The sequence below is a fragment of the Kogia breviceps genome, chromosome 19 (assembly GCF_026419965.1).
Source record: "Kogia breviceps isolate mKogBre1 chromosome 19, mKogBre1 haplotype 1, whole genome shotgun sequence".
Lineage (NCBI taxonomy): Eukaryota > Metazoa > Chordata > Mammalia > Artiodactyla > Physeteridae > Kogia > Kogia breviceps.
The window spans coordinates 50,165,604-50,191,871 of NC_081328.1; the positions used below are offsets into that span (position 1 = coordinate 50,165,604).

The following is a 26,268-nucleotide window of genomic DNA, read 5'->3' on the forward strand; positions in this document are numbered from 1 at the left end:
CCAGATAATCAGATCAGTCCCAGATTCATTTCTTGGAATTTTATATGTGACAATATTTATACTATACCAAACTAATCTGCAGTTTTTAGATGTGTTGGTTAAAACATTTTTTGAAAGCAGTAAGTTTATAGAAAAATTTTTTTTTCCTCTATTTAGTGGAAGGCCGGGAAATGTCCACTGTCAGCCTAGGGCATGGTACATTCCCAGGGACCTTCTCCTCTGGGTCTAACACCTTAGGTTCACGGGTTTAGGACAGAACAGGCAACAAAGCAACAGCCACACAGAGCCATGTAGCCTGACCCACACAGCAGTAGCAACAGCAATGTCCTTGTCCAGGCTGGGGTCTGATTGAAAAAATAGGTGACTCCTTGCAGGTTATCAAGTTTGTCTGGACACTTTCTGAACGTGGCTTGTAGGCACCAAGCCTCACATACTCCCGATGGCTGGGATCTGTGTATTCAGCCTTTGTTCGGTCCAATAAACTTTGAGTAGATGGTCTTGATTACTGTGTGTTTATTTCAGTTTTCCTTTGTTTTTTAAAAAATCATCTTTTTGAACCCATTAAAATTTGAGCTCTCTCTGAATCTGTGCCTGTTACTCTCCAGCAGAGTGCGAAGTCCTAGGCCCACCCTCTTAAAAACATGCAAGCGCCACGGCCATTAAGAGACGCACAAGAGGATTTGTGTTCCTTTGGGGGGATGCCCACTCATACATCTGGATTGTGATTCCTGCCAAAGAGCTAACCACACAGCCCGTCAATTCACAGTACTCCTTTCTTCAGGTGGTAGGGTATCGCGTGCTTCTCACAGGCTCCTTCTCCTCTGGACAGGAAAGCAGACTGTAGAAATAACTTTCCCAGCGTGACTAAGAGAGGCTTGGATTTGGGACTTCGGTATTTCAGCTTCTAGATGCTGCTGTAGTCAGAAAACCAACTGTTTGCTGTTTGGGGGATACGGGGTTACTGCAAAAGGACAAGCGTAAGACCAGACATCGATCGGATCCCTCTCTAGGCAGGGTTGGGGTGCTGGCTGGGCAGTGCTGTGCCCTGCAGGGCCAGGGTGGCCAGAGGCTGTGCTGAAGCTCTGCCTCCTGCTGGGTCTGCAGGGACCAGAGCAGACCCTGCCGTTTGGTTTACATCCTCTGAAGGTGGCCCGTGCCGAGCCAGTAGGGCGGTGTGGAGGGGGGAACCGCAGAAACCTGAAACCGAACGGGGAGCCCATGCCAGCACACAGCGCCCAGCCTCGCGGATGAGCACAGCACAACAGAACAAACAAGAAGCAAACCGTGGCTGCAGAGTCTCACCCCATCCCTTCACGTTTGCACTCGTGGGAAGTGTCCCGGGCTGATCAGATGGCATGGCCCAGCCGCAGAGATAAGAGAACATCACTCCCAGCATCCCCCCGGCCCCCCAGCCCGTGTGTGGTGAACGTAAAGCCGATCTCCAGCCAGGCCTGTTCCCTGGTAAAAGGGCCAGGGCCCCCGCTGGCTATACGGTGTCTTTGTGCAAACTGGAAAGAGGCGCCCCTTCCTCTGGGCAGCGAGACCCCACAGCCACCCTTGCCCCTGCGCCAAGCACCCTGTGCACACATCTGTATGCTCCCATTTCCCAGCCAATTGTGTTTCTCCCTCCTCCACTTTTGGCTCATCCTTCTAAACGAAGGCTGTTTCTGACATGTCTCTTCATCGGCTCTCCAGCCGCCTAATGGAACACCTCTGCTTCCTCGTGGCCTCCCGGGGAGGTGTGTAGTCAACATTAAAGAGAGGCCCGGGAATTCCCCGGCGGTCCAGTGGTTAGGACTCCGAGCTCTCACTGCCGAGGAGCCGGGTTCGATCTCTGGTCTGGGAACTAAGATCCTGCAGGCCGTGCGGCACGACCAAAAAAAAAAAAAAAGGGAGGCCCACAGGGAAACTGTAGCACCGAGAACCCAAATGATAACTTGGGATCCCCAAATCTCCAGGGTAAACCCAAGACTTAGAACCCCGGTTTGCAGAAGTCTCAAGTTGAGTGTTTTTTAGACCAAATCAGCTCCTGTGTTAAGAGTGGGTTTTGTTTTAGTTTCATTTTCTGCTTATTCTGGAAAGCGAAGCAGTAATACAGGAATGAGGAGTGCACGGTCTCTCTCTCTCCCCCCCTGGTCTGGGAGCATCTTTTTCCTCTTTATCCTTTCTTCTTGACAGAGTTCAGAAAGAACAGCTGGCTGCCATCTTCAAGCTCATGAAGGACAACAAGGGCACGTTTGGCGAGATGTCGGACGGCGACGTGCAGGAGCAGCTCCGGCTCTACGACATGTAGGGGCCTCTGCCCGGCAAGACGCCGCCACGGCTGGGCCGTGACTCTGCCCCGACCCGGGACCCGAGCCCGTGCCACTCTCAGACTTTTGGAGGCTTCATTTTATCTTGTATACGTAGATGCAGAGGTAGATCATATACAGAGTTGCTCAGTTCTTGCAATTTCGATATCATGTCATAGGAATCAGGACTGTTGTCTTCAGAGAAGAAAAATCCCCGACTTGTTTGGCTTCTGCCTGCTGGTGAGCTCCCAGCTGTCACATGGGCTCCCCTCCGAGGCTGTCATCTGATCCAAATCAGACCTTCCGTGTAGATCCTGAGCAGGCAGCGGCCCAGAAGGGCTGGCTCGAAGCCTCCGCAGCCCCAGCACATGGTGTGGAAAGGACTCAGGGGTGCTATGGGATGAGTATCAGGTACCACTGCCCAAGCATCCAGTCTAATAACACTACACCTTCTTCCTTAGAAGGATTTCTGGACACTTCTGTAACTGTATGGAAGCAAGCAGTAAGGGAGCATCCCTAAAAAGCAAAAACTCTGATTCAAAGACTCACCTTCAATCCTGGACCAAGCAACAGTATCAGAGTTAAGACCCTCTAAGTTTCTCTTATTTAAGCGTGAGACTGACTTTATATATAATTAAGACTTCTATGAGTGCTTATCACACACCTAGACCTGTGCTAGACACTGTCAATGGAAATAAAATTCACAACACAGTCCTACCTTTAGAGAGATTAAAGTCGTGTGGAGGGGAATTCCCTGGTGGTCCAGTGGCTAGGACTCGGCGCTTTCACTGCTGAGGGTGCGGGTTCAATCCCTGGTCGGGAAACTAAGAAGCTGCAAGGCGTGGCGCGGCCAAAAATAGATAAATACATAAAAATAAAGTCCTTTGGAGAAGCCAGGCATGTGTGCAGGAAAAGAGAACCTCACAAGTCAGCATTCAATAAAATGCCAAAATGACCTCAGAGAGAGTCTGGGCCACCTTAGCATATCAGTAAAGTTCAGTGAGTCTGTGAGTGCATGACGACGGAAATAACAGCGATTCTTCAGTTCCGCCCAGGTCCTGTATCTGATCACCCCACTGGCAGAAAAACTCATAGCAAGCTGAATTTAGGAGGGTACGCTAAAGGGACAACCTAAGAAAGTTCTTGAGAATATTTTTTATTTGCTGAAATACAACTAAACACACGAAATTAAAAGAAGCAGTGGCGTTTTACGTACCACAATTTAATAATGATCACGGGATCACAGTGAACCTTCTGTCATCCTCTCTTGCTTTTTAGGGTTTTTCCCAGGACTCCCCTGCATCCCTGTAACTGCTTTTGCTTCTTTGCTGACAATCCCTAGGAGGAGGGTCTGATCTGTGTGTCTGTTGTTATATCCAAATGTCGGTTCTTTTTTTCAAAAATATTTTTATCGTTTTTGTTACTGCTTTTTAAAAATGTTATGATTTAAGTATTGTTTGTTTCCCTCTCTCAGGTCCCAAGGACCCCCCTGGGTGGTTTTTTATCTCCCTGCCCCTAAATGCATGTCAGCAGAACTTGCGCTGCCCTGTAGCCACTTTATATCTCTTTCTTCACCTCCTTCTTCCAGTCCTTCTCTGATTATACGAAACAAACAGGAACGACCCGTGGGTACATGAGTCCAAATTCTCATGGCCACAGGAAAAGTAAACTGAAGGAACTTTTCTATACTTGGTTCACCTAAGATGTTCCAACTGCACAGAACTGAAAACTCCAACTCAATTGTCTTAAACAAAAGTTGAATTAGGGCACGGGAGGAGTCCAAAGGAAGAATGCCTGTAGGTCCATTAGGGTCAGGGCCCAAGCTATATTTCTCTTAACTTGGTCTTCCTTGCACTGTGGGCTTTTGTCACAGACCAGCTCTCCTCATGGTTGCAAGATGGCTACAGGAGCTCAGATATCACATCCAGGAGCAGGAAAAGGGCCATATCTTCTTTGTATCCTAGGAGTGAGGGAACCAATTCAGGTGCACCCTCCCCTTTTGGGTCCCGATTGGCCAGAATGTCATGTGTCCATGCCTTCACCAGTCACTAGCAAGGAGATGGGACCACCATGATGGGCTGAGATGCCTGGGGCTGGGGCTGGCATCCCCTGAACACTTAGCCATCCAGAGGAGGGGGCCACTGGACCTCACTGGGGCTCTGTGAGAAAGGAGTGGGAGGGATGGGTACTGGGTAGACAGGACCTGTCACCGGGTGGGGACTTGGAAGCCAGTGTCTGGAGTGCCCAGAACATGTGACACTCTTCCTGGGTGGTGGTTCTGTTGCCCAGGTTCCGGGCCTCTGATGCTTTGTGGAAGCACTGCTGGCTTGCTAACAATTGTTGGGCAGCTCTGATGCCATTTCCAGATAAGCTCCATCTTCTGTTCATATGATTTCTGTCACTTCATCTGCTTCACTGGCACACCAGTGGCCAGAAGAGTCCTCTTAAAACAAAACCCATCTGACACCCGTATGTCCCACCAGATCTCGGTATTGCTACTAGTCAGGAAAATCAAAGCAACTTCGAAAAAATGTACCTGCAGACTCAGAACTTGTTCTTAAAAGTTCCCGAGGGGCTTCCCTGGTGGTGCAGTGGTTGAGAGTCCGTCTGCAGATGCAGGGGACACAGGTTCATGCCCTGGTCCGGGAAGATCCCACATGCCACGAAGCGGCTGGGCCCGTGAGCCATGGCCGCTGAGCCTGCGCGTCGCAGTCTCCGCAACGGGAGAGGCCACAATAGTGAGAGGCCCGCGTACCCCGCCCCCACAAAAAAAAGAAAAAAGTTCCCGGGAGTCAATGCGAGAACAGATGACCATAAGATAACAAGTCAATGCGAGAACTTAACAGATGACCATAAGGTAACAGCCTACCCTGCAAGCTGAAAGCAAGAGGAAACATTTGTTTGTTCTTAAGTGTCGGGAGGAAGAAAAATTGATACCATCAGGGCCACTGCATCGTCCTAAACAGAGAACCTTGTCAAATTTTGGATTTTTGTCAATTTGATAGGTCAAAAATGTTAGCTCAGTGAAACTTTAATTTGCATTTTTCTTATTATGTAAAAGTTTGCACAACCATTCAAATGTTTAAGGGCTCCTTGCATTTTTTTCCCCCCTCTAAACTGCCCGTTCCTGTCTCTTCCTGTTTTCTACTGACTACCAAACATTTAATCTCAGGTTTAATTCACCGAACAGCACCCATTTCCGATTATCTGGCCATAATTTGGGGTACAGCACCCGTCATCCTTAAGCCCTGATCCTGAATTGAGAAGGGAATCTAGATAATTCCAGGGAAAGCTCACCAAATTCAGGAACCTTAGTGGAATTCAAAACACCAAAGAAAGTAGACCTCCGCCTCCAGCACGATTTCAACCAAGTGTTAATTGCCTACTTTATATACTCTGAAGAATCACGCACCCGCAAGTTGGACCAATCATTCTCAACGGCCAATATCCTTAGCGGCGCCTCAGTGGTTCATGTATCTGCCAATCTACTGCGAAGGCGGAGCTCTTGATTGCCATTGGCTCCACCCGAGCCCGCTTCCCTCTGAGGTGGGAATTCCGGATGTCCCGTCGCGTCCAGACAGGTTTCCTCAGTGATTGACAAGGGCCTTTGTCCAATAAGGAGTGCAGGCTGGCTCATCCCGCCCACACGAGGCCTTGCCTAGATCCTCCGCGGCCGAGGCAGCCGGGGTCTGGTTAGGGGTGGGGCTCTCGGCCGGGTGCGAGCCCCCAGGGCTTCTTTGGAGCCCAGCCGCTCCCAGCTGCCAGCCCCTCTGAGCTCAAGTCAAAAGATCCCTCCTCGTACCGAGTTCCCCGCCGCGTCGGGGTGCGGCCTGGCGAGCTGTCTTGACTGGGGCCGCCTCTTACTTCCCCTACCAAGGCCAGGTTCCCACAGCTTAGCAAACAGCAAAACCTGAGCCGCGCACCGAGCTAGACCCAAGATAGGAAGCCGAATTCGAGCCGGTCTCTGCACCCCAGGGGCCCACCACCACCACTACCTTCCCCCCAGCACTCCCCAAGCCCGCCCTAGACTCCCAGACCACTGTCCCACCTCCGAATCCAACACACCCCCAAAACCCCCGTTATTCACGTTCCCGTTATCCCCGCGCCCAAGGCAAAATCCAGCAGATCCTTCTGATCAGGTAACTGCACGCACCCATATGTTCTCACCAAGGTGTCTTTGGCATTGGGCTGACCTTCAAGAAGGTGCAAGGAGAAATGAGGCACACTTTCCCACACCTGTGCTCGCCCTTTCACGTTATGCCCGAGGCGCTTAAGCTGAGGTTTGCCAAAGCAGCTGCCGAATAAGTGTGAAGATCAAGTTGGACTCACCCACCACCTGGCCTGAATGATCAAACTGTTTCCATTCCGACACCCAAATCCGGCCCACTCGGAGGCTCCACAGCCTTAGAGGGTTCCCACCAACAGCGAGTCTTTGGGCCTGAGGGTGGCCTGGGTCCTCTACAAATGAAAAAGAGAGCCATGCCCCAGAGCAGGTTAGGTCATCAGGGGTTACCGAACTGTTAAAAAAAAAATCCATCTGCAATCAGGGTTTTTTTGGTAAATTTCATTTCTCTCATCTCTTTATGTACCTTAATTACTTTTTGTTGAGCGCTCCAACAGGGGACAGGTTATATTGACAGGTTGTCAGTTATTTAGCTTCTTCAAAGGTTGATCATACTCACCTCAGAACTGTGTTAGGCGGTGTCTTTGGTTCCCTTGTAATCAGCTTCAATGATACTGCAAGTTGAGTTTCAGGAGAGGAGACAGCTGCAAGGGGAATGAAATTAAGAAAATTGTTCAGGAAGAAAAGGTTTAATGAAGTTTCGAAATGGGAGCAAAGGGACAAAACACATAGGATTCAAATTTGAATATTGAGTGGTGTGAAATGGCACATTCACCCTCCCAGACATTTACTGAGTCTGTCTTCAAGCAAAAACACTATGCTGGAGGATGTAATGCAAAATGCCTAGGTGAGAGGAAGGTTCACTAACTTTTTGGAGCACGTGCTAAATGCAGAGAACTCGGTGCCTTGCCAACGCTCTCTCATGAATCTTCACAACAACTCTGTGAAGGACATAACGTTCTCCTTCTACAGAAGAAAACAAGATTCAAAAAATACTGATGATCCAATTAAAAAAAAAACAAGCAAAGGATCTTAATAAACTTTTCTGCAAAGAAGACATACAAATGGCCAATAAGCACATGAAAAGATGTTCAGCAGGCATATGAAATGTAAATCAAAACCACATGGAGACACCACTTCAGGATCTCTAGAATGGCCACAATAAAAAAAGACAATAACAAGTGTTGGTGAGAATGTGGGAAAATTGGAATAGTTACACAGTCTTGATGGGAATGGAAAATGGTTCAGCTGCTTTGGAAAACAATGGCAGTTCCTCCGAATATTAAACAAAGAATTGCCATGTGACGCAACCATTCTACTTCTAAGTATATACCTGAGTGAAATGAAAACATACACCCATGCTCACCACAAAAAAGAAATGGTAATTGTGTGACGTGATGGAGGTGGAAATCATTTCGCAATATATGTGTATTAAATCAATCCACTGTACACCTTAAATTTACACAATGTTATATGTCAATTACAGCTCAATGAAACTGAAGAAAAACAAAAAACTTATGTCCACAGAAAAACGTACAAATGAATGTTCATGGTAACATTATTCATAAGAGCTAAAAGGTGGCAACAACCCAAACATCCATCAACGGATGAATGGACAAATAAAATGTAAATCGATATAATGGAATATTATTGAGCAATAAAAAGGAATGGAGTGGTTACATGCTGCCACATGGATGAATGCTGAAACTATTAAATAAGTGAAAAAAGCCAGATACAGGAATTCCCTGGCGGTCCAGTGGTTAAGCCTCCGAGCTCCCAATGCAGGGGGCACAACAGGTTCGATCCCTGATCGGGGAAGATCCCGCATGCCGCATGGTGTGGCAAAAAAAAAAAAAGCCAGATACAAAAGACCACATATTGTATCATTCCATTTATATGAAATGTCCGTTTATATGAAATTTATAGACACAGAAAGTAGATTAGTGGTTGCCTAGGGCTGGGGGTTGGGTGGCAGGGAAGAGGATTCACTGCTAATGGGTACAGGGTATTTAGGGGAAGGGATGAATGCATTCAAAATTGATCATAATGGACTTCCCTGGCGGTCCAGTGGTTAAGACTCTGTGCTTCCAATGCAGGGGGCGCGGGTTCAATCCCTGGTTGGGGAACTAAGATCCCACATGCCGCATGGTGTGGCCAAAAAAACCCATAAAACAGAAAAAAACTGATCATGATGAGGTTTGCACAACTCTGTGAATATACTAAAAACCATTGAATCGACTGCTTTAAATAGATGAATGGTATGGTATATCACTTATACCTCAACAAACCTGAAATATATATAGTTCCTGATTCTGATATATACAGTTTTTGCTTTTGTTTGTGTCTGGTGGCATTCCAGTCCAAATGGCAACATGAGCACATATTGTGGATGCCTCATTAATATTTTGATTTTTTTTTTTTAATCTGTAACCATGAGGGAAAAAAAAAGACATGCCTTGGGTATGTAAGAACACAACTAATGTTTACTGTGAGCTTGTGCCTGGCTCTGTGACGAGAACTTGATGTTCTGTGTGATATAGTCCTTATGAGCAAAGTGGTGTGTGGCGGTTTGGGCCCCCGGGAAAGTGGAGATCTGCACAGAAGAGATCTGCACAGAAGAAGAGGAGATCTGCACAGAAGAGGCTCGCTAGGGAGTGCTCCTGGAATCAGCACCCGTGGGAGGAAGGGAAGGGGCAGGACTGGGTCAAGGGAGAAGCTGGATCCGACACAGTCTCAATAGAGACTGAAGCAGACCCTGTGGGGAGTTTTGAAGATGGGGTGGCCCTTCAGAGCCTATGGGGTGTGAGGACCAGGCCTTGATACAACCTTGCCCATCAGCCAGTGGGCGCTGGCTGCTCCCCGGGGAAGATGCTGGCTGTTCTCCCCAGTGAGGCACCTCCCCATAGGGGCTGACAGTGGAGGGAACAACCTTCATGACTGATGGGGAATCTGGGTGGCACATCAAAGCCTCCATCATGATTATTATCTGAATGTTACACATAAGAAAATTGAAGCCTAGGGAGGCTAAGTAACTAGCCCTATGTGGCAGGTGAGTATGTCACAGGAGGCCTTCAAATCTGAGATTTGGAGGAGGCTGGCTGCAGAGCTGAGGGCTTTTAGCTAAACTGCCTCTGCCCTGAGGAACTTTGAGAGGCTAGGGTGGAGAAGGGAACCACACCCGTGTACTGCAGAGGACTGCTCCCTCCAGAGGTGCTGCACAGACAGGAGTGGTGGGTTCCTGGAGCAGGGGCCCCTCTGGGGCCACCAGCAGGGTGGCTTGTTAGAAAACTGCAGGATTCTCCACCCCACGCTGCTCTGGACCAGCCCCAAAGCGCCAAGCTCCCCTCCCCAAGAAGACATGCTATAGAGCCACCTTCTGTTTCTGACTCCTCCCTCCCACCCACCTGGCAACCCCCCAGACCATAATGCAAACAGAGACCACGTTAAAAATGAACAGGGAGTCTCGTATCAGGGAGATGAGCAGGCAGCCGAGTAAACGGGAAGCTAGAGTGAGACTCCCATCGCCTCGTTTTCCATAAATAATATAGATAGCAGACAGCAAAGATGGGGTCAAGCAAATGAGATCATCTCTGCGAACGTTGGAATTATTGTTTTTCACTTACACGCAGTATCACTCAGAGCTCCTCCTAGTAACAGAAACCAATTCCAGCGGATTCAAGAGGAAAAGGGATATATTTAAAAGAAATTGGAGCTTAGATCACCAGGAGGCCTGGAGAACCAGAACTGGTCCCTCGAGGACAGTGATGCTTCTGGCACCCAAACCTTGCAGCTGGCTTCACTGACCCTCTTGGTCAAGGACACTCTGTTAGCTCCTGCCAGCTGCCCCAGGAACTCTGTTGTGTTCAGACACGTCCTCAAGCACCTTCCACAGTCTCTTCTCTTTGGACTCAGCCCTTAGGGCAATCTGGAAGTGCAGGGCAGCTCTCAACCTGTGGGATGCAGGCGTCTTGGATAAATGCCCCAGGCTGCCATCCTTGGGACCCTCCCGCACGGTCCCCAGCAGGCATGAGCCTGGTTGCTCACAGAGGAAACAGCTCAGCAACGCTCCCTTCACTGGCTTTTCCTCCTTCCCTATCTCAGCATCTCACACTCGACTCCTTCACTCCTGCTTCCTGGGGACGCTTCCCAAATAAACTCCCTGCACTCAAGTCCTGACTCAGGCTCTGCTGTCTGGGGAGCACAAGGTGAGACACATACACGTACTAAAAGTACCAAAAAGGCCTGCTTACAACCACATTCATGACAGATGGGGAACAAGGGAGAAGAATGGAATTAGGAAGGGGGACAAAGAGGATTTTCACTTAAATCACTATAAAGTTTGTTTCTATAAAATACATATATCACTGAAGCAAAAATGAAAACATAAGGACTTTTTTTTTTTTTTTTTTTTTTGTGGTACACGGGCCTCTCACTGTTGTGGCCTCTCCCGTTGCGGAGCGCAGGCTCCGGACGCGCAGGCTCAGCGGCCGTGGCTCACGGGCCCAGCCGCTCCATGGCACGTGGGATCTTCCCGGACCGGGGCACGAACCTGCGTCCCCTGCATCGGCAGGCGGACTCCCGACTACTGCGCCACCAGGGAAGCCCCCCTATTTTATTTTTTTTAAAGAAGGTTCAACTTTTTTTTTTTAATTAATTAATTAATTTATTTATTTTTGGCTGTGTTGGGTCTTCGTTTCTGTGCGAGGGCTTTCTCTAGTTGCGGCGAGTGGGGGCCACTCTTCATCGCGGTGCGCGCGCCTCTCACTGTCGCTGCCTCTCCCGCTGCGGAGCACAACAGGCTCCAGACGCGCAGACTCAGTAGTTGTGGCTCACGGGCTTAGTTGCTCCGCAGCACGTGGGATCTTCCGAGACCAGGGCTCGAACCCATGTCCCCTGCATTGACAGGTGGATTCTTATTAACCACTGCGCCACCAGGGAAGACCTATTCCCTATTTTAAATTGCAAGGAAATCTCTCTTAATAAAAGAAGAGAACATGGAAATTTGAAAAAAATTCATAGAAGCAAATGGCTAATAAATACGTAAAAAGATGCTCAACCTCAGCGTCGCCAGACAAAGGTAAGTGAAAGCAACGATCTTTTGCTTCTTTTAAGCCATCAGAGTAGCAAAATAAAGGTTGATCATGTCACAGTTTGCAAAGGTATAAACAAAATAATATTCTTACATCCTACTGGTGGAAATATGAATTGGTCAGGCAATTTGGTATAATTTTTTTTTAATTTATTTTATTGAAGTATAGTTGATTTACAATGTTGCGCTAGTTTCAGATGTACAGCAAAGTGATTCAGATATATATATATACTTTTTCATATTATTTTCCATTATGGTTTATTACAGGATATTGAATATAGTTCCCTGTGCTATACAGTAGGACCTTGTTGTTTATCCATTGACTAGCCTCGTTTTTAATATAATTTATAATTCTAGGTCTGTATGATTTATTGTGTTTTTTTTACTTTGGTATAATTTATGAAAATGTAAACAAGATATACTATAAGGCAGCAATCCCAATTCCTGCTATCTATCCTAGAGAGAGATTGAGGAGCACATGGGTATAAGCCCAGGAAGGTTCATGACAGCAACTGTGTGATCACAGCAAATTAGAAACAGGGGCTTGGGCTTCCCTGGTAGCGCAGTGGTTGAGAATCTGCCAGCCAATGCAGGGGACACGGGTTCGAGCCCTGGTCCGGGAAGATCCCACGTGCCGCGGAGCAACTGGGCCCGTGTGCCACAGCTACTGAGCCTGCGTGTCTGGAGCCTGTGCTCCATGAGAGGCCGCGACAGTGAGAGGCCCGCGCACCGCGATGAAGAGTGGCCCCGCTCGCCTCAACTAGAGAAAGCCCTCGCACAGAAATGAAGACCCAACACAGCCAAAATTTTAAAATTAATTAATTAATTAATTTTTTTTAAAAAAAGAAAAAGAAACAGGGGCTTCCCTGGTGGTGCAGTGGTTAAGAATCTGCCAGCCAATGCAGGGGACACGGGTTCCATCCCTGGTCTGGGAAAATCCCACATGCCACAGAGCAACTAAGCCTGTGCGCCACAACTACTGAGCCTGCGCGATAGAGCCCGCGAGCCACAACTACTGAGCCCACATGCCACAACTACTGAGGCCCGCGTGCCTAGAGCCCGTGCTCTGCAACAAGAGAAGCCACCGCAATGAGAAGCCCACGCACTGCAACGAAGAGCAGCCCCCACTCGCTGCAACCAGAGAAAGCCCGCGCGCAGCAATGAAGACCCAACACAGCCAAAAATAAATAAATAAATAAATTTATAAGAAAAGAAAAGAAACAGCCTGGGACTGTGGGACGTTATGAGGTAAAATTTTGTGGGGTTTTTTGGCCATGCCACACAACTTGTGGGATCTTAGTTCCCCAATCAGGGAATCCAGCCTGGGCCCCCGGCAGTAGAAGCACTGAGTTCTACCCACTGGACCACCAGGGAAGTCCCTGTTATGAAGAAATTAAAAGGAAAGAAGTCATGTTACGTATCTGCAAGGATAGATCCCTAAGACACATCCTTAAGAAATACAAGCAGGGCGTCCCTGGTGGCACAGTGGTTGAGAGTCCACCTGCCGATGCAGGGGACACGGGTTCGTGCCCCGGTCCGGGAAGATCCCACGTGCCGCGGAGCGGCTGGGCCCGTGAGCCATGGCCGCTGAGCCTGCGCGTCTGGAGCCTGTCCTCCGCAGCGAGAGAGGCCACAACCGCATACCGCCAAAAAAAAAAAAAAAAAAGAAATACAAGCAATTATTTTAATTATTAGGGACTCATTTCATGTAGCAAATTTAATTTGCAGGCATATAAATTATTATAAATGATTTGGTGATTACTGGGGGATTTTTGGCTGTCAGCTGGTTCTGTGTGTGGTTCTAATTTGGGGTTCAGCGGAAGACTGAGCCCACGGTTATAAAGGGTCTGAACCATGTGTATGATAAGCTAAATACAACCCAACTGCAGGTGAATGGACAGAGAAATAGTAAGACTTGCCACTTCCCAAATTTTTCACTTAGGGTTTTTAATTTTTTCTTTATTTATTGTTTCATGTAAACAAGTTATAGCACTTGGTAATAGATTTCTAGGATTTGATTTAAAGGCTTTTTTTCTTTAAGGCTCTTTATGGAAAATTTCAAACATACGCAAATATAGAGGAAATCATGTCATAAAACCCTCGGTATAGGGCTTCCCTGGTGGCGCAGTGGTTGAGAGTCTGCCTGCCGATGCAGGGGACACGGGTTCGTGCCCCGGTCCGGGAAGATCCCACGTGCCGCGGAGCGGCTGGGCCCGTGAGCCATGGCCGCTGAGCCTGCGCGTCTGGAGCCTGTGCTCCGCAACAAAAGAGGCCACAACAGTGAGAGACCCGCGTACCAAAAAAACAAAAGAAAACAAAACAAAAAAAACCCCTCGGTATAAACAAGGTCCTACTTGTTTAGCACAGGGAACTATATTCAATATCCTGTAATAAACCATGATGGGAAAGAATATGAAAAAATATATATATGTATAACTGAATCACTGCTGTACACCAGAAACTAACACAACATTGTAAATGAACTATACTTTAATAAAATAGATTACAAAAACAAAAAACCCTCTGTATTTATCAGTCAGTTTCAACAGTTACCCACGTTTGCTAATCTTATTTCACTTCCTCCCCTCACCCCCGCCAGTCTTTTTCAGCCAAACACAGACATTATGTCATTTTCCCCATAAGTCCATCAATATGCATCTTTAATAAGAGCATTTGAAAAACAATCGTGTGCCATTGTCCCCTTAATAAAATTAATAATTCCTCAATATCATCTAATCTCTGATTGTCTAAAGTAGCTGTTTTTTTCAGATCAGAATCCAAACAAGAGCTACACACCACATGTGATTGTGCCTCAAAGTCTCTTTTATTACATAATAGTCTTCTCTCCTTTTTAAAAAAAATGACATTGATTTGATAGAGAGACCAGGTCATCATTCATATGTCTTATAAAATCTTCCACTTTCTGGATTTGGCAGGTGTGGTCCTCATGGTATAGTTTTCCCTCGTCCTTTATATGCTGTGTTTCCTGTGAACTGGTGGTTAGCTCCAAAGGCTTGATCATATTCATTTGTGTTGGTTTTGGCCAGAACTCTTCACAGGTGGTGCCACGTTTATTTTTATTTTATTATTTTATTTATTTATTTATTTTTGGCTGCGCTGGGTCTTCGTTGCTGCACGCGGGCTTTCTCTAGTTGTGGCGAGCAGGGGCTACTCTTTGTTGTGGTGCGCGGGCTTCTCATTGCAGTGGCTTCTCTTGTTGCAGAGCAACAAGAGTCTAGGCACTCGGGCTTCAGTAGTTGTGGCACATGGCCTCAGTAGTTGTGGCTCGTGGGCTCTAGCGCACAGGCTCAGTAGTTGTGGCGCCCGGGTTTAGTTGCTCCGCGTCATGTGGGATCTTCCAGGACCAGGGGTGGAACCCATGTCCCCTGCGTTGGCAGGTGGATTCTTAACCACTGCACCACCAGGGAAGTCCCAGTGCCACGTTTAGTGGTGCCAGGATTGGCCAGAGGAGTCATGTAGTGTCAGCCTGATCTCTCCAGGATCCCACCTCATGGTTTTAGCATTCATTGATGAGCATTGCCTTAGGGTTTGCTAAGATGGTGGTTTCCTAATTCTGTTATTCCTCTTGCACTTATTACTGGAATTCTGTAAAGAACTTTCCTTTACCAGTTCTATGATTTCACTAAAATAGTTTGAATAGGAAAGAAAATTTTTTACATAGACTCCTGTGAGCCTTTTTTCCCTTTGGTAATTTTTTAAATTCTGAAATAATGTTTGGCTTACAGAATAGTTACAAGAATAGGACAAAGAACCCTCATAGACCCTTCATCCAGATTCCCCAATTGTTTGCATTTCAGCCCTTTTGCTGACTCATTTTCTCTTTCATATATACAACTTTTTAACTATTGGAGAGTGACGTGCACACATAATGCTCCTTTACCTACAAATACAATAGTGTGTATTTCCTAAGAACAAGGACATACTCTTAAATAATCATGAACAATGGTTGATATCAGAAAATTAACATTGATACAATGCTATTATTTAATCTATGACCTTATTCATGGTTTGCCAGCTGTCCCAACAAATCTTTTATTTAAAACAAAAATTCTATTCCAGGATCAAGGCCAGGATTCAGCATTGCATTTAATCTCTTTTTTCTTTAGTCTCCCCCAGTCTGGAATGGCTTCTAAGTCTCCTGGTCTTTCATAACCTTGACATTTTTGACGAATACAGACCAGTTATTTAGTAGATTCTGTGAACTTCTAATGCAATTAGTCTTTGATAGCTTCCTTGCTTCCTGGCATAACAAGATGTCCCAAGTTCATCTGCACCTTCCCTATTCCCTATCCTAATGGCCATTTCTCTAAAGATCCCTGGTTTCTTGCAGTGGGAAACGGGACATAGAGATGGGCACTGAATTCTGATGACACTGTTAATGGAGGCGAGGCATGAGTGGGGGTAATGAGTAGGTGAGTAGTTCCCGCTGAAGCAGGGATGGCCCCCCAACTGTGCCCCAGACCCCTCATCTGGGGGAACAGCATTTTCAGGCTGGCCTTTGTGGACCAGTTTTTCTGACTGGGAAAATCAGGGGGAATGTATGGCCCTTCTCCACTGGCGTGGCTTTGGGTTTGGTTCGCCCAGTATAATCCCTGAGTTGTTTTCCTAGTCCTTTTTCATTTTATGACTTGTGAGATTTACTTGTCTTTTCTTATCTAACATTATTGATTTATTGGAGGTGCAAAGGCAGAACTGGGACATCAGGAGGCTGTCAAGGAAGGGTCAGAACACCCGTATAGACATTAGGTGATTGAGCAAAGCAGAACTGCAGCCATAAATACACACAGTGGCACCAGAGGAGTCGATCTGCCCCAGGCAGGCCCACCCGCCTGTGCACCTCTGGATGCCGTTGCTCTTAGCAGAGTCCTTCCCGTCGTGCTTAGACAGGCTCCCGACTCACTGGGAAGATGGCTGTTCTACTCTCAGCAATCCTGTCTCTTGTTCTTATGAATTATCTAAAAGAACAAACTTCTTAAGTGATATGCAATCCTGGGTCCCGGGTTCCTACCATTTCACTGTCCCAGGGGCCACAGCTCCCAGGGAAACAGGAAGGCTGAAGTAAAAGGACAAGAAGAGGTTGCCTACTCCTGGGACGCTAAGGAGCCTGCACATTTGCCTTATATGTTTCCCACAATGAAGGGTAGCAGAAAATGCTCCAGGGTTGTCTCAGGACAGAACTGCAAGCGTCAGAGAGAAGGGAGATTGGGGGCATCAAAGGAGCAGGGGGGATGGGCTTGGGGGAGGCTGGGGGGCAGAAACTGTGGTCCAGACAAGAATCTAAGTGCAGCCATTTCATTGGGCCTCAACTCAGTTCTCTATTTTCTAAGCACCACTTCCCACCATTCTAGGCTAACTGCCTTTCCTGTACCTTGCAATGTCTTGGGCAGGTTCAGACACTTTAGGTTGTTAAGACTCAGGCCAGCTCTGTTCCAAACTTCACTTGCACATGTGACTCAGAGCTTCGTCAGCTCCTCTCCCCGAACAAGCTGGGGCGCTGACCCTGGTTGCTGGGAGAATGAGGGAGACTGTGGGTGGGTGTGGTCTGGTTCTGTGATACCTCCTACTCTCTCTCTTCTCAAGGCCTAACTTCCTAGCTTCCCTGGTGTAGAGAGCAACAAATGGAAATGGAAACCGCTGAGGGCGGGAATTAAGGGGGAATTAAGGGGGAAGAGATCCCTTAATTTAACCTGCTGTGTGTCCAAGACAAGGAGGGCCCCAGGTCTGGCTGGGTTTAGTTCTATCTACTACTACTCATCTCTGATGATAGGGTGGGCTCTGCATAGATGCAAAGATCACATAAGACACGTAATAAGTGTTATTGATCAAATCCTGGTAGGGTACATGTGAGTGCAAAGGACAGAGAGGTCAATTCTAATTGGGGTGTAGAGGGACTTAACCTGCTTTAGTTTCATAAACAACCCAAGAACCAGTGGATTCTAGAAGCTTTAGGAGCCCTATCTGATACAAGAGCTTCATCTAGTACATGAATGATGATACAGGGCAAGACTGTTTCAGACACAGTACAGCTCCATGAATGACTTATTCATGAAGATGAGTCCTACTTGGTTTCTCCTGCCTTTAGTGGTTTCTGAACTTGTATGCTGGTGAAAGTTCTGGGGGGATGAACAGAGCTGACATGGAACATTCCTCTTCTACACTTAAAAGTAGTGAGCCACTCAATTGCCAAGACATGGACACAACCTCAATGTCCATCAACAGGTGAATGGATAAAGAAGATGAGGTGTATATATACACAATGGAATACTACGCAGCCATAAGAAAAGAATGAAATAATGCCATTTGCAGCAACATGGATGGACTTAGAGATTATCATACTAAGTGAAGTAAGTCAGAAATGAGAAACAAATACCATATGATATCACTTAAATGTGGAATCTAAAAAAAAAGACACAAATGAACCTATCTACAAAACAGAAACAGACTCACAGACATAGAGAACAGACTTGTGGTTGCCGGCGGGGTCGTGGGGGTGGAGGAGGGATAGATTGGGAGTTTGGGGTTAGCAGATGCAAAGTATTACACTGTATATAGGATGGATAAACAACAAGGTCCTACTGTATAGCACAGGGAGCTATATTCAATATCCTGTGATAAACCATAATGGAAAAGAATATAAAAAAGAATGCGTATATATATATATATATATATATATATATATATATATGTATGTATAACTGAATCACTTTGCCGTACAGCAGAAACTAACACAGCATTGTAAATCAACTATACGTTAATAAAAAAAAAAGAGACTGAGAGAAAGACAGGGCACACACAATTGAGAGATTGGGAGATTATGGGAATAAAAGGAGAATTGGAAAAAAGAAAAAGTAGTGAGCCACTGAACATCACAGATACTTGCAGAGCTAGTTGGGACCTCAGAAGGCATCTGGTCAACCAGTTCATGTTCCAGATGATGACGTTAAGGTTCAGCTAAGCCCTGGGGCCATCCAGTGTGGTGGGGCAGGTGCCCAGGCTCCCTGGGTTCAAATCCTGGCTGTGTTACTTCCTAGCTGAATGATCTTGGGCAAATTACTGTGTACCTCATTTTCTTTATCTGTAAATGGCGGCTTTAACTACCAGCTTCACGGGGTTGTGTGAAAGGAAAATCAAAACGGAGTTGGTATTGCCAAGAGCACGAAAATGGAGGCCACTGAAGAAGTGTGACTAATGCACATCTCAGCCCAGATGGAATCTGAACTCGGATCACTTCTTGTCTTAACACAGGCATCCAGATTTCTGCCCAATATTTCAGAAACTCAAGATACTTATTGGATCCTGACTTGAAAATAAGTCCATTGGAAAAAAAATTTATAAGAAAATGAATCCGTATCTGAAGGGTGACATCAGTAATTAAGCTTGAGAAATTAACCAGATATTGTTAATATATTTGACAGATGAACAGCAGGGTTTTGAATTATAAAAGAAAAGAAATCTGCGCTGAGGTTGAAAAGTATACTGCTGACGTTTGGGGCATTTTTTTTTAAATAAGTTTATTTATTTTTGGCTGCATTGGGTCTTCATTGCTGCACGCAAGTAGGTAGCCCCTGCTCTCCACAACTAGAGAAAAGCTCATGTGCAGCGACGAAGACCCAATGCAGCCAAAAATAAATAAATAAATTGATTTTTTTTTTAAAAAGACAGTGGGTTCAAGTCCCTATCTGAGTTGTGTGGTTTCATAACCATTAACAAGTGATTTGTCCAAAGTTATACAGCTACACAGTGGCAGGGTGTGATGAGGGAGGGAGAAACGAAGGGGGATGAAGTGCACCGCAGAAGGTGCCTGCTTCCTGCCGAAACCGCTGATGCCGTTAGAGCCATGAGCTGCAGAAAAACAGCTTTCCCAACCTGAGAAGGGGGAGCACAGCCCAAGAATCAAAGGACTTTCATTTCCAAAGACACCTGAAGGTCATTCTTATTGTATGACTTGGCCAACGGTTGCCTTTATTGGTGGCAACTGTGCAATTAGGTGATAAAGGTCTCCACTTTAAAGCACCCACATACGATGTGTAATTAAACGTGCATTTCTGAGAACCAAAGCCAGGCTAAAACTTTAAAACAAAACAGCATAAATCTTCCTTTCGATGCAGAGAAAAGATTCCATTAGCTTCTTGTTTCTGAACAGCCTACTGCTCCGAGGTAGGGGCAGTGCTCTAAAATAAACACCAACCCTCCTACCAAACGGGCAAAAACAAGCAAGAGCAAATGACACACCCAAGTGGAGCTTGAATTCTGGAAGCAGGTGGATCTCAACTGGTAAGGATGAGCTCCTGGCCTGGAAGGAAGTGCCGTCAATTTTAATTCTATGTGTGAGTCAATGCCACAAGCATGAAAGAAACTGTATGTAATTAGTTTGCTTCTTTGCAGAGAGCTGTTTAAATGGAGTATTCTACTGGGAAGCGGTTATGTAAAGGACGATGCAACACAAAGGACCCAGGTGGGAAACTGGAAAAAAACCCTCTGATCCTGGGTGGTGTCCTCTCTACCCGTTTGCCTGCTTTGTCAGGCGCTGGGCACAGTCAAAGCCTTGCCCCCTGGTCACCAACAGCAGGTGTGACAGTCTGCCTTGGCTTGACTTTGCTGCACAACAGTCCTATTAGCATTTCCTTATTCTGCCGGCCCTGAGCTTGTGATTTTTTTGACATCGAAAAAATAGCTCCTCAGAATTTGCTTCCCAAAGTTTTACTTCACTTCCACCTTTTTTTTTGGCCACGCCACTCAGCTTGCAAGATCTTAGTTTCCTGACCAGGGATTGAACCCAGGCCCTCAGCAGTGAAAGCACAGAGTCCTAACCACTGGACCACCAGGGAACTCCCCCACTTCCACCTTTTACGAGAAGTTTGAGATGTGTGAGAGAGGTTGTCCTGGAGAAAAAACCAGAACCATGGAAGAAGGGCGGATGTGTTCTCTAATGACCACGTGACTCTCATCGTACAGCAGTTGGGGGCTCCAGCCAAACAAGGAAAAGAAACACACATGCTTATCACCACAAGTGCTGTGTTTAGCAGACCCTTGGGTTATATGGCACAAACCATGAAGGAAATCAGCACCATCCTCAACTTCCTGGAGCCCCTATCATCCCCCGCTGGCCAAACCTGGGGGCTGAGTCGACACCCAGCAACCTCACTGCACCTTTAGAACTCTCTCCAGCTCAAGACCTCCTGTGGCTTCTCATCACAATTAGAATAAACCGCATACTCTGGTTTTCTAGGGTAAGGGCGAATACAAGGAAAGAATAAGAGGCTTAATTCTCCTGTTGAAAGTAAAGGAAGAGATGTCCTTCTCCCTTCCTTTTTTTAGAGCCATTTACTTTAGAAAACCTGTACGTTCTTTCCCTGTCTCTTTGAAATGTATGTGAATCTGTTTAAAGCTAAAGAATCCTCTCGCCAGATCTTTCTCAAGGACTTGGGAAACCTCCCTTTGAAATGCCACCATCAAGGACGAGAGCACCCCACCTCCCAGCTTCTCCGGGAGCTCAGGAGCCTATGCCTATTTCCCTTTGGATAAAGCCACTTCGTGAACACAGAAGGCCTCCCCAACCACCAAGGGAAGTTAGGATGAGTGCTGGGACACAGGATGCTGCTTAGCCCTCTTACTTGAGGACCAGTCACTGCTTCTCTCGCGAACGTGTTTGCGACAAGTTGTACCCGCTTGGCTCTAGAGAAGGGCGGGATGTCTTCCTGTCTCTGCCACCTCTTAGTGGATTGCCTGCACGTCCAATTCCGGTTTAATGCTTATTCAACGATGAAATTGTTTTCTTTCTCTTCTGCCTCTGTGGAGAGATTTTCTGGGTCGGGAGGAGATTTTGGTTTTAGCTACCCTTCCCCCTCCTTCCCTTTGTACTCAGCTCCAGCCACCCTGGCCTTTGTACTCATCTTAAAAGGCGCTGAGCGTGCTTCTGACTCAGGGCCCTACATTTTTTGTTCTTCTGGCTCAGCCCAGTTTCTGCCCATAGATTTCTCGTGACTTGCTTCCTTCGTTTACCTGGTCATTCCTCAGAGAGCCAGTCCCTGATCACAGCTCTCAACGCCCTTCATTTTTCCTCACAGCACTGATCACTATCTGTTCAGTGACTCTAGTCTCTGCTGTAGGTTAACCTGCATGAGGTCAGGACTTGGTCTGTGTTGCTCATCACTGTACCTGCCGCATCGGAAGGTGCTTGATGTAGAGGAAATACAGTTAAAAATAAGTCTCCTGGGGCTTCCCTGGTGGCGCAGTGGTTGAGAGTCCGCCTGCCGATGCAGGGGACACGAGTTCGTGCCCCGGTCCGGAAAGATCCCACGTGCCGCAGAGCGGCTGGGCCCGTGAGCCATGGCCGCTGAGCCTGTGCGTCTGGAGCCTGTGCTCCGCAACGGGAGAGGCCACAGCAGTGAGAGGCCCGCGTACCACCGCAAAAAAAACCCCAAAAAACAAAGTTATATTAAAAGAATGAAAAAAGTTAACCATGCAAACACTAATAATAAAAAAGCTGGAGTGGCTATATTAATAGCAAACAAAATAGACCTCAGGACAAGGAATATAATCAGAAACAGACAGGAACAATTTATAATGATAAGATGGTCAATATATCAATAAGTAGGACATTCCTAAATGCATATTCATCAAATAACAGAGTTTCAAACTACATGAAACAAGAACTGACAAAACTGGTCGGGACTTCCCTGGTGGCGCAGTGGATAAGACTCTGTGCTCCTAATGCAGGATGCCTGGGTTCAAACCCTGGTCAGGGAATTAGATCCCACATGCATGCCACAACTAAGAGTTCACATGCCACAACTAAGGAGCCCGCCCACCACAACTAAGACCCAGCACAACCAAATAAATAAATAAATATATTTTTAAAAAGAACTGACAAAACTGAAAAGAGAAATAGACAAATTCAAACCTGTTTTGGAAATAAGTCAGGAGCTTTCTTCTAAGGCTAAACATATACCTTCCTTATGACACAGCAATTCCACCTCTAGATATTGACCCAAGAGAAATAAAAATATGCACACAAAAAGGTTGGTACAACAATGTTCATAGCAGATGTACTCGTAGTACATATTAGCCAAAAACTGGAAACAACATCAATGTCCATCAGTAAGAGAATGGATAAACAACGTGTGCTATATTCATACAGTGGAATTATAAATACTTACAAGGGAACAAACTGCTAATGCACATAATCACAAAGAATACAGACTGTGTGATCTTGACAGTGTGTTTAGAACAATCTAAACTAATTTATACTGAACAAAAGCAGCATAGTGGCTGTGTCTAGAGGCAACGGCAGATTGATTGGATGGATAATGGAAATGTCTACATTTTGACTGGGTGTGGGTTACACGAGTGTATGCAAATTCAGAATCCATTGAACTGTATACTAAAATATATGTATTTCAGGGCTTCCCTCGTGGCACAGTGGTTAAGAACCCACTTGCAGGGCTTCCCTGGTGGCGCAGTGGTTAAGAATCCGCCTGCCAATGCAGGGGACATGGGTTCTAGCCCTGGTCTGGGAGGATCCCACATGCCGCGGAGCAACTAAGCCCGTGTGCCACAACTACTGAGCCAGCGCTCTAGAGACCACGAGCCACAACTACTGAGCCCACGTGCCACAACTATTGAAGCCCGCGCGCCTAGAGCTCGTGCTCCGCAACGAGAAGCCACCGCCACATTGAGAAGTCCACACACCACAACGAAGAGTAGCCCCCACTCGCCACAACCAGAGAAAGCCCACATGCAGCAACGAAGAACCAGCACAGCCAAAAATAAATAAATTTTTTTTTTTTTTTAAAAAGAACCCACTTGCAAATGCAGGGGACACAGGTTTCATCCCAGGGCCGGGAAGATCCCACATGCTGCAGAGCAACTAAGCCCGTGCGCTGCAACTACTGAGCCTGCAAGACACAACTACTGAAGCCCGTGTGCCTAGAGCCCGTGCTCCGCTACAAGAGAGGCCACCGCAACGAGAAGCCTGTGCACTGCAACGAAGAGTAGCCCCCACTCACCGAAACTAGAGAAAGCCTGCACACAGCAACAAAGACCCAATGCAACCAAACATAAATAATAAATAAATAAACAATTTTTAAAATTAAAACAATAAATAAATAAAATTAAAAATATATGAAATACATATATAATATACATATATATAATACATATATATAATATATGTACTTCAGTGTATATGAATTATTTCTCAATTTAAAATATGGGATGGCAACAGCAATCAATATAATTCACGTTAACAGAGGTAAAAGAAAAACCTAATAGGATTATCTCAATTGATTCAGGAAATGCATTTGAAAAAATTCAAAATTCAACACCCATTTATGGTTTTTTAAATTTTTAGAAAACTGGGAATGGAAGGGAGCTTCCTTAGTCTGATAAAGAACAGCTACCAAAATAAATAAATAAATAAAGTCAGCAACAAATATCGTTACGAATGGCAAAATATTGAAAACTCTCCCTGAGACTGAGAGAAAGATAAAGATGCCAGCTATCACTACTACTATTAAACATCAAACTGGATATCCTAGCCATGTCAATAGGCAAGAAAAAGACATAAAATGCATAAAGATTAGAAAGTCATTATCATCTAGCAACATGACTGTACACATAAAAAATCCAAAATAATCTAAAAACTATTATAATTAGTGAACTTAGCAAGATCTCTAGATAAAAAGTCCCTTCAACAGACCATTGTGTTTCTATGTGTCAGCAACAAATAAGAAATGAAAATTTAAAAGCAGCATTAAAATTTTTTTTAATTAAAAAAATTAAAATAGAAAACAACAGCATTATTTACAGTAACATCCCAAAGCACCAAACTCCTAGGAATACGTATAAGGGAAAATATGCACATCTCTATACTGAAAATTATGAAACATTACTAAGAAATTAAAGAACTCAAATAAACGGAACTATACGCAATGTTAGCAGATTGGAAGATTCAATATGATTCAGATATCATATCTACCCAAATTAACCTATAGATTATGTGATCCCAATCGAATCCCAACAGGTTTTTGTAGAAACCAAGAACTGATTCTAAAATGCATGTGGAGGGCTTCCCTGGTGGCGCAGTGGTTGAGAGTCCGCCTGCCGATGCAGGGGACGCGGGTTCGTGCCCTGGTCCGGGAGGATCCCACGTGCCACAGAGCGGCTGGGCCCGTGACCCATGGCCACTGAGCCTGTGCGTCGGGAGCCTGTGCTCCACAACGGGAGAGGCCACAACAGTGAGAGGCCCGTGTACAGCAAAAAAAAATTAAAAAATAAAAAAATAAATGCATGTGGAAATGCAAAAGGCCAAGAATAGCCAAGTCAATACCGAAGAAACATTACAAAGCTGGAGGCCTTACACTACCAGCTACCCAGATGTATAGGTAGCTACAGTAACTAAGGCAACGTGGCTATTGGCACAAGAAGACTAACCATAATAACAGAGTAGAGTCCAGACAAGATGAAAAAAACTAAGAATTTGTTGCCAACAGAACTACCCTGAAAGAATGGCCAAAGGAAGTCCTTCAAACAGAAAAGAAATGACGAAAGAAGGAAACATGGAACATTAGGAGTGAAGAAAGAACAATGGAAAGAGTCAAAATACGAGTAAACATAATAGACTCTCCTCCTCTTGAGTTTTTAATTATGTCAATGGTTAAAGCAAAAATTATAACCTTGATGTGGTTCAAAATGTATGTAGAGGAAATATTTAAGACAGTGTGGGATATCTTAAATTTCAACATTTAAGATAAGTGTGGGAGGAAAAAGGGGTCTAAACAGAGGTAAGGTTTGCTACACGTCACTCAGACCGGTAAAATGAGGAAAGCAATAGACTGTGATGAGTTACATGTGCCTTATATAATGCCTAGAGCAAGCACTTTAAAACCTATACAGGGACTTCCCTGGTGGCGCAGTGGTCAAGAATCCACCTGCCAATGCAGGGGACACGGGTTCGATCCCTGATCCAGGAAGATCCCACATGCAACGGAGCAACTAAGCCCATGCTCCACAACTACTGCACCTGTGTGCCACAACTACTGAAGCCCATGCGCGCCTAGAGCCCGTGCTCCCCAACGAAGAGAAGACACCTCAATGAGAAGCCCGTGCACCGCAACGAAGAGTAGCCCTCGCTCACCATAACTAGAGAAAGTCCACATGCAGCAACAAAGACCCAATGCAGCCAAAAATAAATAAATTAAATAAATAAATATATTTTTTAAAAAGATAGCAAATGGATTCAATTTGGATTCCAAACTAATAAAAAAAAATCACGGTGAACAGTGTTAAGCATCATAGACAGAAAAATAATAAATCACTGTGATTTATTTCAGGAATAGTTAATTCATTATAATAAATACAAGATTATGGAAGCACAATTGAGATTAATGATGAAATCACTTTAAGTTTTATAATTTTAACATTTTTGTTTCCTATTGTTACTGAGACCAATTATAATTGTACAAAATTTTATCAACTGCACTGTCATACAAATAGGCAAATTATCTATTGTCAAAACTAGTTTATCATTTCTGACAAAATAACATTTATTTTTTCAAGAGGCTGACATTTTCAAGGGATTGAAAAAAAAAAACTTCCCATTAAGAGGTCTATAGAGAAGAATGTAAAAAAAAGAAACATTTTACATCTTGAAAAGCATTAGGCACTAATTGTTTGAATCACAAATGCTAATCCATATTCTGACTGATCCAGAACATACCAGCTGATGTTCAAAATTTTGTCAT

At 45.4% G+C, this 26,268-nt stretch overlaps 1 protein-coding gene and 1 long non-coding RNA gene across 2 annotated transcripts in view; one reads left to right on the plus strand and one right to left on the minus strand.

The window, feature by feature from the left end:
• MXRA7 (matrix remodeling associated 7) overlaps positions 1–3,014 on the plus strand; it is a 29,894-nt gene extending 26,880 nt beyond the window's left edge. Inside the window, exon 4 of the mRNA XM_059048146.2 lies at positions 2,179–3,014. Coding sequence (XP_058904129.1) covers positions 2,179–2,293 — 115 coding nt within the window. The 3' untranslated portion in view covers positions 2,294–3,014. The remainder of the gene's footprint in view (positions 1–2,178) is intronic.
• The window catches only part of LOC136793146 (uncharacterized), a 74,054-nt gene that overhangs the window by 20,428 nt on the left and 27,358 nt on the right, over positions 1–26,268 (minus strand). The window contains exons 6-7 of the long non-coding RNA XR_010838025.1: positions 6,974–7,058; positions 6,621–6,749 (exon numbers count right to left, since the gene is read on the minus strand). This is a non-coding gene — a long non-coding RNA (uncharacterized lncRNA). The remainder of the gene's footprint in view (positions 1–6,620; positions 6,750–6,973; positions 7,059–26,268) is intronic.